We start from the raw sequence: 12,924 nt of genomic DNA, 5'->3' as shown, positions 1-12,924 counted from the left end.
TCCAAATATTTTCTATTAATTCACTCAGTTTTATTTTCTTAATTGCACCTGTTACTGTCTAAAATTATCTTGTGTTTTTTGTCCACTTGTTTATTATTTTTTCCATCCAATTAAAAGACAAACTTCCATCCTAGCAGGAAACCTCATCAGTCTTAGTCTGCATCTTCTGTTCCTAGAGAAAATACTGGAATGAAGTAGGTGCTCAACATATTTGTTGATTGGGAGGGGGGAAAGGAAGGAATGTGCGTCTTGAGGCATAAGCCAAATTCTGCCTTTCCGTAAGGGGTATGAGTTATTTTCTTTTCTGTGGCAGAGATGTGGGCACCCAAGAAGCAGATGGCAAGATGAAATTAGATGTCCAAGAGATTTATTGGGAGAAATGCTTGTAAAGGCTAAAGAGGACACAGAGTAGGGTAGGTGGAGTGAACCTTCAGATTGCAATGCTGATCTGACACCTGTGAAAGGAGAGAGGGAAGGAAGTATGCTCAGATAGGAAGAGCCTCGGTGTATAGTGCAGCTCTGAGAAAGCCTTGGTAGGCTGACGGGAGCCCCTGAGCAAATATTCCCCTTTGGAGGAGTCCTACCTTGGGCAGAAATGGTCCAGCTCCAGTACTCCTTCCATGCTCAGTCGTTGGCTGACAGCAGCCTGGAGAGGGCATGACCTCAGTGTGAACTGTGTGGCAGATCCAGTTGGAGGCTATCAACCAACTACATTCTTTGCAGCAGATTCTCTTGAAATAAAATCTGAGCCTTGCATTTCAACAGCTGCCACATGGGGGACAATTGAGTGGGTGTAACGGTAAGGATTTGATTCACCAGCAAGGATTAGAAAAATTTCTCTCTTACACAAAAGAAATCCAAAGTAAGCAGTCCAGAGCTGGGTGTCGTGGTACTACCATTATCAGAGACTCAGGCTCCTTCAATCTTGAGACTTTGACATCTTCAGCCTATAGATTCCACTTCTAGGCTGAAGATGGCAGCTCAAGATCCAGCCGTTATGTCTTCCTCCCAGTCAGCTAAAAAGAGTAAGGGACAAAGAAAGATTCATCTCCTGTCTTTAAGGATTCTCAAAAATTGTACATAATACTTCACATATAGTCCATCAATCAAAATTTAGTTGCAAGGATAAACCTAACTCTAAGAGTAGCTGAGAAATACTGTCTTTATTTGGGTAGCTACTTGTTAAATTAAAAATTGGGTGTTCTATTACTAAGCAAGGAACATGAAAGAGATATTGAGTCTGCTTAATTTTGCTGTGAACCTAAAACTTCTCTGAAAAATGAAGAATAAGGGCTGGCCCGTGGTATAGTGGTCAAGTTTGGCATGCTCCATTTCAGTGGCCTGGGTTCACCAGTTTGGATCCCAGGTGTGGACTTACACCACTTGTCAGCCATGCTGTGGCAGTGACCTACGTACAAAGTGGAGGAAGATTGGCACAGATGTTAGCTCAGGGCCAATCTTCCTCAGCAAAAATAAATAAATAAATAAAGTCTATTTTTAAATAAATAAGTAATTTTAAAAGGAGAGATATTGGGGGCAACTAGGAATCTCTGCTACAGAGGGATAAAATTCAGTCACTGTTCATATGCTGTATTGGCCTCATTTGATCAAGTCCTAGTGTAAATGGCTTCTCATGGAGTCACAATGTGATTCAGTGACCTCACTCTTAACCAAGGCTCAGGGGTAACTAGTCACTGAACCAACTGGACCCTTGACACACATTATTGAGGCTTTAAAAATCTCAATATGAAGAGGATGATACCTACTGACCAACCCAGTGCACTGGTGCAAAGAGGAACTCATTCAAAAGAATTACAGAGCCCTTCCTAAATGGTGTGTTGGAGTGCTCTTCTCATCTTGATTGACATAGGCTTTCCCTTTCTACTTTTTCTTCCTAGAATTATTCAGTTGATTTTTAAACTAGAGTCAGAAATTTTCTTGAAAATTTTGGTGTCAGTTAACTCCAGATGATTCATATTAAGTAGATACTAAAATATATGGAAAATTAGAAAACTACATTAAAAGTTGCATAAGACCTTACGGTGATTTACTCAAAACTGCTTTTTTCATCTGTCTAAAATAGGACCTTAAGACTTAAATGCATGAAATTAAGTTTGTTAAGTGTTCTGAAAATAGATTTCCTTTTTCTTTTTTAGGGCACTGGAACAAATGAGAATGCATTGATTGAAATCTTAACCACCAGGACAAGCAGGCAGATGAAGGAGATCTCACAGGCCTACTACACAGGTGATCTTATTTTCTGCTTACCTTTATGACTGTTCACACATAAATGAGCAGTGTTGCTTTTCCCAGAAACCCACCCATCTCTTCTTCACAAGGCATTTTGAGAAAGCAAGACATGAAAAGGAGGATACATTTAAAATGGGCTGAGGTCTGTGGATTTTCAGAGAAAATCTGAATATGATCTGAGCTAGAAACTGCTGCATAACAGTGGCATGAACGCTTTGCAGGCATAACACATTACAGCTGTAGTGGATTTTACTCTTGGTAGTCACTACTTAATTCAATCAACTATTTTCATCAATGTAAGAGATTCAAATCATTGTATATTAATATGATATGTTAAAAAGTACTTAGATGTGCCATATGATTTTTGGTGTGTGAAATTAGATGAGCCATTTAGAGAATGTGTTGAGCATGTGGATTAATTAGCGAAAGTCCTAATAGTCTGTTAGCTGTGTAAAAATTTGAAAGCCCTTGCAGTGCAATTCTGACACTAACTACTCAGGGTTAGTGTGACTTCACAAGTTGGAGCACAGTCCCCATAGGACTAACCTCACTTTATACACCAGCCCCAAGCTCAGATATTCCCAGAATACGTGCACTTCTAACCAAATGACTACAAATTCAGGAGTTCGGAGTACTCCCTCAGGTTTAATAGCTCACTAGAATGACTCACAGAACTCAGGAAAGCACTATACTTACAATTATAGTTTTATTATAAAGAATACAAATCAGAACTGGTCAAATGAAGAGATGCATGGGGAGAAGTCTGGGAGGGTCCCAAATGCAAAGCTTCCATGTCCTTGGGATGCATTGCCCTCCCAGCACATCAGTGTATGATTACCACTAGGGAAGTATTGGAGTTTCATTACATAGGCATGATTGATTGATCCCTGGCCCCGTGATTGAACTCCATCTCCAGTCAGTGCCCCCCTCTCCCTGGAGGTCAGGCTGATATCATGTGGCTTGAAGCCCCACCCCTCTAATCACATGATTGGTCTTTTTGGTGTGACCAGCCCCCATCCTGAGTCATCTTGTTAGAATAAACGCAGATGTGATTCACGAGACCTGCCATGAATAACAACGACATTATTTGGGAAATTCCAAGGATTTAGTTAGGGGTGACCTGCTAGGAACCAGGGACAAGATCAGCCAATTCTTTATTATATTATACAACAACCTTCTCCAAGTCCCTTAAGGTGGACGTGGTTTCTATGATTGTATATCAGGGAGGTTCTGCAGTGGGAGAAGTCCAAAGAAGGGATATACTGGCCCCTAGCTGGGTATTAGAGAGGGTACTTTGAGAAAGTCTCATTAGAAGGTAAATATCTCAATGATAGGTAAGTGACTATTTTATTGTTGACGTACTGGTCAGGGTCTAGTCAACAAAACAGAAGCATACTAGGTATTTTAACAGAGAGAATGTAATGTAGAGAATGGCTGACACACCTTTTGGAGGACTGAAAAGTCAAAAAGGAAACACAGGGGTAGCACAGAGGTCTAACCTCCAGGGCTGGGACAAAGGAAAGAGGTTGGGGTTTTCAGAAAGTAGCTCAGAGGAGGGGCACCCCGCTGGCTGGTGTTGGTACCTCAGGAGCTCAGAGGAGATGCTTAAGGACCTCAAGTTGAGATCTCTAGGAAATGGCTCCTTCTGACTGGAGCTGGTACCTCCATGGGGTGCAAAGTGACTTGTTTTAGAAACCTGGAGCCAGCTCCTGCTGTCAGGATGAAAGCCCTTCACTGAGTTGACACTTGTATAGCAAGCATATAGCCTGTCCTTCTTTCCTCCTCCTCTACCAATCTCCCTTTACCCCTCCCCCGCCCCGCTACGATTGGTGGAACCTAACAGGGAGTTGGGGGGGGGCAAAGGGGGTTCAAAAGACAAATGTAATTTGCAGAGTTCCAATCTCAGTTCCACAAAGCAGGGTGTAGAAGGGTAAATTTCGAGCAGATCGGGTAATTGCTTAAGAATGGCACAAATGGGTACGTTGCAGATGTTTAAAATATTTGGTTCCCTCAGTTCAATAAGATTTACATAGAAAAAATCATCAGAGCTGGGGCCTCTATCCAGAGGTGTACTTCCTGGTGTTTCTTGGAAGACTTACCACTCTATGAGTAGACCTGCCGTGATGGCTCCCTGGAGTCCAGCTTTTAGGTACAAACCACCCTAGGTTGTAAGCTCTATGAAGGTGGGGATTTTTGTCTGTTTTGTTCACTACTGTATCTCCAGTCCCCAGAACAGGGGGAAATGAATTCAAATATTTATTAAACGAATATCCTCAAGATTGAGATTGGATTTGTAGGGGAGGAAGACAAATCCTCTACCCTCTGGGTCCTTCTGGCTGAGCTATGAATTAAATTGACATGAGACAGAATAACAGGAGAAAATCAAACAAAGCTTTATAACATGTATACGTGGGAGAAACCCAGGAAAACTGAGTAACTCGGCCATCTGGCCAAAGCTGCCAGCTTAAATATCTTCAGCTAAAGCCCAGGAGGATATTGGAGGTAGCAGTTTGGGATTTCAGAGGCAAGGAAGACAATTTACATGGAGATGGGAATGCAAATGTTATTAAACAAGTTTTGCTGGGCCAAGAATGGGTTTGTTGGTGTCTTTCTATCATACCTATTTTACATTATCCTATAGCTGTCTTATGATACTAGCTCCTTCCTGGAACAGGCCTTCTGTGTTCAGTTCTTTTAGGCAGTTTGAGGGAAGGTCAAGTGTTCTTCCTGAGTCTTCTGAGCCTTTATCGTCTTCAGCTCAAAATAATCCACATACCAGAGTGGTGCATCTTGGGGAGACCTGCCTTGAACCCCATCAGGGTTTTAAGAGCCAAGTGAAAATTCTAGCATTTGGGACTGTTGTTTTGTGAATATGACGTGTGATAATAGTTCAAAGTTAGTAGATGCTTGATTTCTGTGTGAGTTAAGCTGTCGAAGGCTACAAGGAATGGGACTGCATCTAGGTTACCTTGGTTAACAGGGATTAATAACATGCAGAAGAAAAAGAAGGAAAGTGCCTCAGTCATGTATAGCTCAGCTTCCCAGAGATTCAGGACACAGCAGTCACTAGGGACTCTGCTATCATGTCACTCCATCAGTGTCAGGAATGCCTTGCTCCCTGTGCTGATGTTTCTGTGACAGCAACTCTTCCCTCCCCCTCTTTACTTCTGCTTTTCTTGACACCACCAAGTAACTTCTCTTCCTTTTCCACGTGTTTCTCTCCTCATGGCTTATATTTGCTCTTGGTTTCTGGCTATTCTTGGCTTCTGTTTTGTGCCTTCTTTCTGGGGGTCTTTCCACTTCTTTGTTACTCTGTTATCTTATCTCTTTTTTGTACAGCTCACTTTCTAAGAGAGAAGGCTCAATGGACTCAGGAAGGCACTGTCTACTAGAGAGCATTATTCTGGGCAAAGTTCTCTCACCAGATTGCCTCTTAGGCTTCTGGCTGCCTTTGGTCAGATGCCAACCCTGTTGCAGTCAGCTGTAGCAAGGGTGATAGTGTCACATAATGTGAAATGGTGGCCCACGTGTAAGAAATCCATCAAAGGAGGCTGTGAACTCGGCCCTCAGAAAGGGACCTGACGTCTTGTTTGGCTCATCCAGTACAATGACACAGTAGAGTCTAAATAAATACAGAGCTAAATTCTGGGCTTTTTGCAGTATTCTAATGGCAATGGTGTATGAGAGAACAGTGAATCAGGGATCAAGAACTCTAGGTTCTGGTTCGGGCTCCTGCACTATTAAAACACCCCATTTGTTTTTCTATCGTCTGTTGTGCCTCAAAATACGTGAAGTAGTTGTGAACCTGCATTGAGGTAATTTTCATTTTTTTAGTCTAATTTCTGGCAAAATATCTGGGGGAAAAGGGAGACATGGGGAAACAGCATGAGATGACTATAAAGTCTCATCCAGATAATTCTAAAATTATAAAATACTTCCCCAAATTCTAACAAATGAGAGCTTTATTCTTTGGCTTGATATTTTTTCATTACAATTTTTTTCTAATTAGAGTGAAGGATAGATGTAATAATATCATGGCTGTTAGGTAAAATGATGCCTATTAAATGTGATTATTACTTAGATAATTTATATTTATAGTGGATTTTGTTTATTTGAATTGCTTTGGGAAATTATGGATTTCATAAAAAGAGACTTAGTAAAATCATGCTGGAAGAGTTTCTGTCTCAACACAGTTCTTGCTCTTAGATAATCTCATATCACTTTCTATAATTGTCTTTTATTGATTTAAAAGGACAAGCTTTCATATGACTAATTTGTAGAATTCTTGATAATGATGCAGGCAGAGTTCACATCCAGGTATATAGTGGCTCCAAGAGAATCGCTACTCCATGGATGGAGCAGGACAGAGATTTAAAAATCAATGGACACTGCACATCACAGGCTATGCAAAAGGAGCTACAGCTAGTCAGTAGTACAATGTGTGAACACACAGTTGGCATTTGTTATGGGAAAACAGTATGCTTTAGGGTAACCTTCTTACTTTTGAGATATATCAGATAATCCAGTCTAGTTGTCTGCATTAAGATTAGGAATAGGGTCAATAAGACAGAAAAATAACGGGCTAAAATAAGATAAAAGTGTATTTCTCTCAATGGTAGAAGAAGTCTGGAGATAGGCAATTCTAAGACTGCCATGATAGCTCCTCAAAACTTTCAGGAACCCAGGATGCTTCCTGCTTACTTTTATGCCACCACTAAGATGTAGTCCTTATCTTCATAGCCCAAGATAGCTGCCCGAGCTCGAGGCGTCAATCTACATACCAGGCTGTAGGATGGAGGAAGGGACTAAGATGGGCGTGAGCCATCCCTTAGGGAGATTGCCCAGCAATGTGACATATGTCTGCCTACATTTTATAGCCACAAACTTAGTCATGGAGCTGTACCTAGCTAAGAGGAGAGCTGAGAATGCAGTTGTTAAGCTGTGTGCATCATGTCTTGTTCAAGGTCAGAGTTCTGTTACTACGGAAAAAGGAGATAATAGAAATTGGAAGGCAAACTAGCACTTGCCCACCCTCTGTTTCCCACTATGCATTCCTTAGTGCCATTGTCAGATGAAAGGCATGGTAATTTGATCCAGAATATTCCTGTGCATCTACCATGACACACACAACAATACAAGAAGAATGCATCCATCTCAGAAGAGCACCAGGGAGTTAAAAAAAGAGGCAAGATTTGTTTTATCAGATACTCTTTCCTTACCAGTGTTGACATTTAAGCTTTTCTCTGTTTTATAATGATATTTTTCAGTTTGTGAAGGCTTAATTTCATTCTTACTTGGTTTCAGTATATAAGAAGAGTCTTGGAGATGACATTAGTTCTGAAACATCTGGTGACTTTCGGAAAGCTCTGTTGACTCTGGCAGATGTAAGATTTTATTTTTTATTTTTTAACTCCCCAATAAGCTGCATGCTCAATGATAATTTTTAAGGAGTTTAGAAATAACTAAACTGAGACAATGAGATTGCAATTTCCCTCACAAAATGATTTGTTCTTTTTACACTGCATTGCCACCGAGCAGTATAATGTTTAACCACAATCATAAAAGCATAATATAATGATGTAACCAAAAAAATCTTGCTTTGGTCAGTGTATGGATTAAAAAGTATTTTGATCAGCTTTCACAATATAGTAGAAAGTGTTCTGATAATTCATCTGGCTTAAAATAATTGTTTGTTCGTTTCCATTATAAACGTCTCCATTTGTAAGAGTGTGTTTATTTTTTTCTGGACTCCAAAGAATATATATTTCTTTTTTTTTAGGATTGGCACCTGAGCTAACAACTGTTGCCAATCTTCTTTTTTTTTTTTCCTGCTTTTTTCTCCCCAAGTCCCCCCAGTACATAGTTGTATATTTTAGTTGTGGGTCCTTCTAGTTGTGGCATGTGGGATGCCGCCTCAGCATGGGCTGATGAGCGGTGCCATGTCCGCACCCAGGATCCAAACCACCGAAACCCTGGGCTGCCAAAGCGGAGCTCTTGAATTTAACCACTGAGCCATGGGGCCCGCCCCTATATATTTCTTTTGTTACTATTTAAATTAAGGAGGAAGCACGATACAGAAGAATGATCTTCAAAGATGGGTAATCAGTCTCAGGATTAAAAATGACTTGCTGCAACTTCATCTTTGCCACTTTTGGAAGAGTTGCTAAACCATTCATCACCAGGTGACCAAATGGGCCACACCTAGCTGTGTCTTTTCAGGAGGCTCATGACTTTATAGTAAAGGCGGTAAGGTCCAGGATGTGATATAATCACCGATTGTGTGAGAGAGGAAGTGATTTAAGCCATGTCTCACTGGCCTCTTTCAGCTGAATCATACACCTCTTGATGGGTGAGAAAATCCCAACAATAGTTTCTCGGGAGGGTTGAAACAGTCCTTCTCGGAGTGAGGCATTACGCCACTAGGAAACAATTTATCCTAATTGTGGTTTCTGTTGTTTTAATGGTGAAAACCTTATGAGGATTGAACCTGCAAGCCCAGATTTATGAGGCGTTGCTGCAAACATACACTCCCAGAGGTTTCTTTTCATAAGTGCACATCTGAGGGTGCACATGCGCACACAGCCCACAGGAGGCAGTGGAGAGTAGGGCACGTGGAAGGTTTTAGAAACAAACAGACCTGGACTCAGGCTCCTCTGCTACGTATCAGCTTTATGTATTTGGACAAGTTACTTTAAACCTTAAAGCCTTTGTTTTCACATCTGTAAAATTAAAATAATAATAGTACTGACCTCATAGGGTGTTGTGAAGATTAAGAGAAAGAGAGTATGTGAAGTACTTAGCACACAGAAAGTGATCAAAGTATGGTGGTAGTGGCTTATGATTATTAATACCAATGATAATCAGCATTTTTATTATTGGAGCAGAGTGAAGGATGAAATAGATCAAGAGGAAGGCAAACTAACAGCAGAGTGGCTGTGGCACTGGAAAAAAAAACAAAAGAAATCATGCAAAACTCAAACAGGCATACAAGGACTTAATGTTTGAAAATAGGAACAAAGGCATTTAAAAAATATTACAGTCAAATGTTTCATTCACCTGTAATTTTCAAAGTGATTCAGGCAGTCCTCTTTTCTCCCCATCTCCCATCTTTCTATAATGTGCTGAAGTGTTTATGCACGAGCACAAACTCGCAAATAGCCACAGAGCCTTCAACATTAGAGCTGCTGGTGAACTTTGAGGTTTTTGTTTTTTAAGAGGCTTTATTTTTTAGAGCAGTTTTAGATTTCCAGAAAAATGGAGCAGAAAGTACAGAGGTTCCCTATGCCCCTCTTCCCACCCCCTCACAGTTTCCCCTATTATTAACATGTTGCATTAGCATGGGACATTTGTTGTACTTGATGAATGAATACTGATACATTATTATTAACTAAAGTCCACAGTGTACACTAGGGTTCACTCCTTGTGTTAGACATTTTGTGGGTTTTGACAAATGTGTGGTGTCATGTTTCTACCATTACTGTATCATATGGAATAGTTTTGCTCCCCTAAAAATCCTGTGCTCCAACTATTCATCCCTCTGGACCCCTGGCAACCACTGGTCTTTTTACTGTCCCCATAGTTTTGCCTTTTCCAGAATGTCGTATAGTTGGAATCATACAATATGTAGACTTTTCAGACTGACTTCCTACACTTAGCAATATGCATAAAAACTTTTATAAACATTCATGTGCAGTTTTTTGTGTGGACATCGTTTTCAACTCATTTGGGTAAATATCAAGGAGCACCATTGCTGGATTGTACAGTAGAAGTATGTTTGGTTTCTAAGAAATGGCCGAACTGACTTTCAAAGTGGCTGTGCCATTTTGTATTCCCACCAGCAAGGAATGAGCATTCCTGTTGCTCCAAATCCTTGTCAGTGTTTTGGATTTTCTGTTGTGATAAGTGTGTGTGGTATCTTATTGTTTTAACTCTCGATTCCCTAATGACATTATGCCAAGCGTCTTTTCGTGTGCTTTCTTGCCAACTGTATATCTGATGTCTGTTTAGCTTTCTTACCCATTTTTTAATTGGGTTCTTTGTTATTTTATTTTTAGCGTTGAAAGTTCTGTATATATTTTGAATACAAGTCTTTATCAGATATATGTTTGCAAATATTTTCTCCCAATTTGTGGCTTGTCTTTTCATTCCCTTAAGATCTTTGAGTTTTCTGGGGTGGAAACTGAGGCTCAGAAAATTGTGTGATTTGCTACAAATTTCATGGCTAGCCCAGTGGCAGAGCCGGAACGAGAGCCCTGTGTGCCTGATTCCTCTGTGCCACATCGCCTCCAGTGGAGAAAAACCCCTAAGATGCCCTGCTGGTTGGAATACCAAGAGTTAGAATCTTCTGTCTTTGAGAGGATTGCTCTTGTTTTTGTTTTCCCTGTTTAGGGCAGAAGAGATGAAAGTCTGAAAGTGGATGAGCATCTGGCCAAAAAGGATGCCCAGGTTGGTAACAGAGCAAAGAAAACATCTCCTTTAACTGTTTCCCCCTTGACTGCCTTTTCATTTCTGTGGCACCAGCTGGGGCTGTCCTCTCCTGTCAGATCTGAAGGAGAAGCCTGAAGGCTGGAGATGACCCAACCCCCAGCTTTCTGCCTTCCCCAGTGGTGATGGTTACTCCCCTGCTCCTGCCACCCCCAACTCTCAGATTTCTAGTCTGCTAAAGTGAGAGACTGGAATAATAGCTTGTCTCCCTGACCTCTAAAATAAAGTGAACCTCCCACTCTTCTCATTCCATCCCCTTCCTCCCTTGTCCAATAGATTCTCTATAATGCTGGTGAGAACAGATGGGGCACCGATGAAGACAAATTCACTGAGATCCTGTGTTTAAGAAGCTTTCCTCAACTGAAACTAAGTATGGACTCACATTATGCTCCTTTTTGCTTTGTGTTGTTTTTGCAAATATTTTGGGGTTTAATATACAAAGTTCTGGAAAATGAAGTTAAAACTTGCAAAGGCTGTTTCATTTTTAGGTATAAACATTTCAGGAAGCAGCATGGGGAAGCTGTGTTCCAACTCAAGGCAGAGCGACCCTCCTCTTTTCTTTTCCCCTAGAGGCTGAGTATATTACCTAGTAAGGAACAGGGAGTGGATGGAGGAGGGATGGCAGGGAGAAGAAAAGGAGCAGCCCTCTAGTGTGAGAGCAGAGAGGAGTGTTCCTGTGGGATGGAGGAGGCTGCAGTCATTGCGTCCACCCTATTTCTTCCCTAGTTAGCCACTTTCCAGGACCACCAGCCATTGGGGGTGAGTGTCTCTTAATGCATTAATATGGAATAAAATTCAACTCTTTCTGACATGAAGATAAATGGCTGAGGCAGCTCTTTTTGTCAGACCAACTATTGCCTGGAACTGCTAAGCACTTACTCCCTTACTCAGGCATCTCCCTTAGCCATTCTGGAAGCAACAGCGTCGAGGAGCCCAGAACTCCATTCACTGTGAACATCTGATTGTGGCTTCTGGGTGCTGGTCCAGAGAACAACCACAGTGCATGACTAAGCTTATGCTGAGTTCATGGAAAAATGAGGAAGCATAAGGATATTACTCTTTTTAATTCTGAGATTGCCCTTCTTTAATTTTGGCATTAAAATTTTATTTATTTTATAAAATAAGGGTAATAGTATATGATAATTACTTTATTAATGTCTTTATTTGAAAATGAAAAACCAAACAATCCTAGATCTCTCTCCAAAATTTCTTTTTTCAAAATTTACTTGGCAAAAATTTACTTGGCTTAGAAAATATGCCTGCATACTCGGTGACATATGTACAGGTTTTGCCTTTAGGCAAATACTGATCAAGAAATTCAAGTGCCTTCTGGTAAGTGTGGAGTAGGCCATGCGGCCTCAGAGAGTGATTTATTCAGCACAAAAAGCTTCATAATTAAGGTTTCTTGAGCAGATAAAATCTATTTGATTAATGACCACTCTATTATTTCCCACATGCTATAATTTAAAAATAGCCCATCTTACTAAATTATTTAGCATTTAACCTTTCAGGCTATTTTAGACGCTAATGACCTGGGAAGAGGGATGGGTGGTGAAGAGAGGAGAGAGAGAGATCATTGAATAAAACGGTCTATGAAGTTCAGGTTTTAGGGTAGATGATTTTCTTAAAAAAAAAACTTCGGTGCTCAAATTTTGATGGTTTAAAGGAGGAGTTTTTGAGCTTGCCACTTAACAGTTTGATTTGCTGCATATCATATCAAAAACTGGAATATATTCAAGTGTGGTCACCTGGGATGCTTCAAATTTTTTTGTGGTCTGCATTTTAGCATTTGATGAATACAGAAATATTAGCAAGAAGGACATTGTGGACAGCATAAAAGGAGAATTATCTGGGCATTTTGAAGACTTACTGCTGGCCATAGGTAAGCCCTTGAGTGTTTACAAACTGAGTTACTTTGCACTTGTTTTAAATCAATGTCGAAGTTAGTGCCTTTCATGTAAGAATCCTGACTGATCCATCTTTAAGTTCCCCGCAGCCCCAGCACAATCCATGGTATACACAATATGCTCAACAAATATTTTTAAATGGATGCATAAAAAAGTTGTCTTTTTAGGTCTTTAATTTAGATTGTAAACTCCTTGAAAGATGAAAATATTACATTTCTACTAGCATTTTTATTAAGCCTTGTTGAAAACTGAGACCCAAGCCAATTTGGTAATTCACCATTTT

The 12,924-nt window shown here is 40.5% G+C and overlaps 1 protein-coding gene across 1 annotated transcript in view; it reads left to right on the top strand.

Moving 5' to 3' along the window:
* Positions 1–12,924, top strand: part of ANXA3 (annexin A3) — a 61,900-nt gene that overhangs the window by 30,327 nt on the left and 18,649 nt on the right. The window contains exons 6-10 of the mRNA XM_001492000.6: positions 2,157–2,247; positions 7,555–7,634; positions 10,639–10,695; positions 11,011–11,104; positions 12,521–12,616. Coding sequence (XP_001492050.2) covers positions 2,157–2,247; positions 7,555–7,634; positions 10,639–10,695; positions 11,011–11,104; positions 12,521–12,616 — 418 coding nt within the window. The remainder of the gene's footprint in view (positions 1–2,156; positions 2,248–7,554; positions 7,635–10,638; positions 10,696–11,010; positions 11,105–12,520; positions 12,617–12,924) is intronic.

Source organism: Equus caballus, chromosome 3 (genome assembly GCF_041296265.1).
Source record: "Equus caballus isolate H_3958 breed thoroughbred chromosome 3, TB-T2T, whole genome shotgun sequence".
NCBI classification, from domain to species: domain Eukaryota; kingdom Metazoa; phylum Chordata; class Mammalia; order Perissodactyla; family Equidae; genus Equus; species Equus caballus.
The sequence above is the reverse complement of the archived record's forward strand: the minus strand, read 5'-3'. Positions and strand labels throughout refer to the sequence as shown.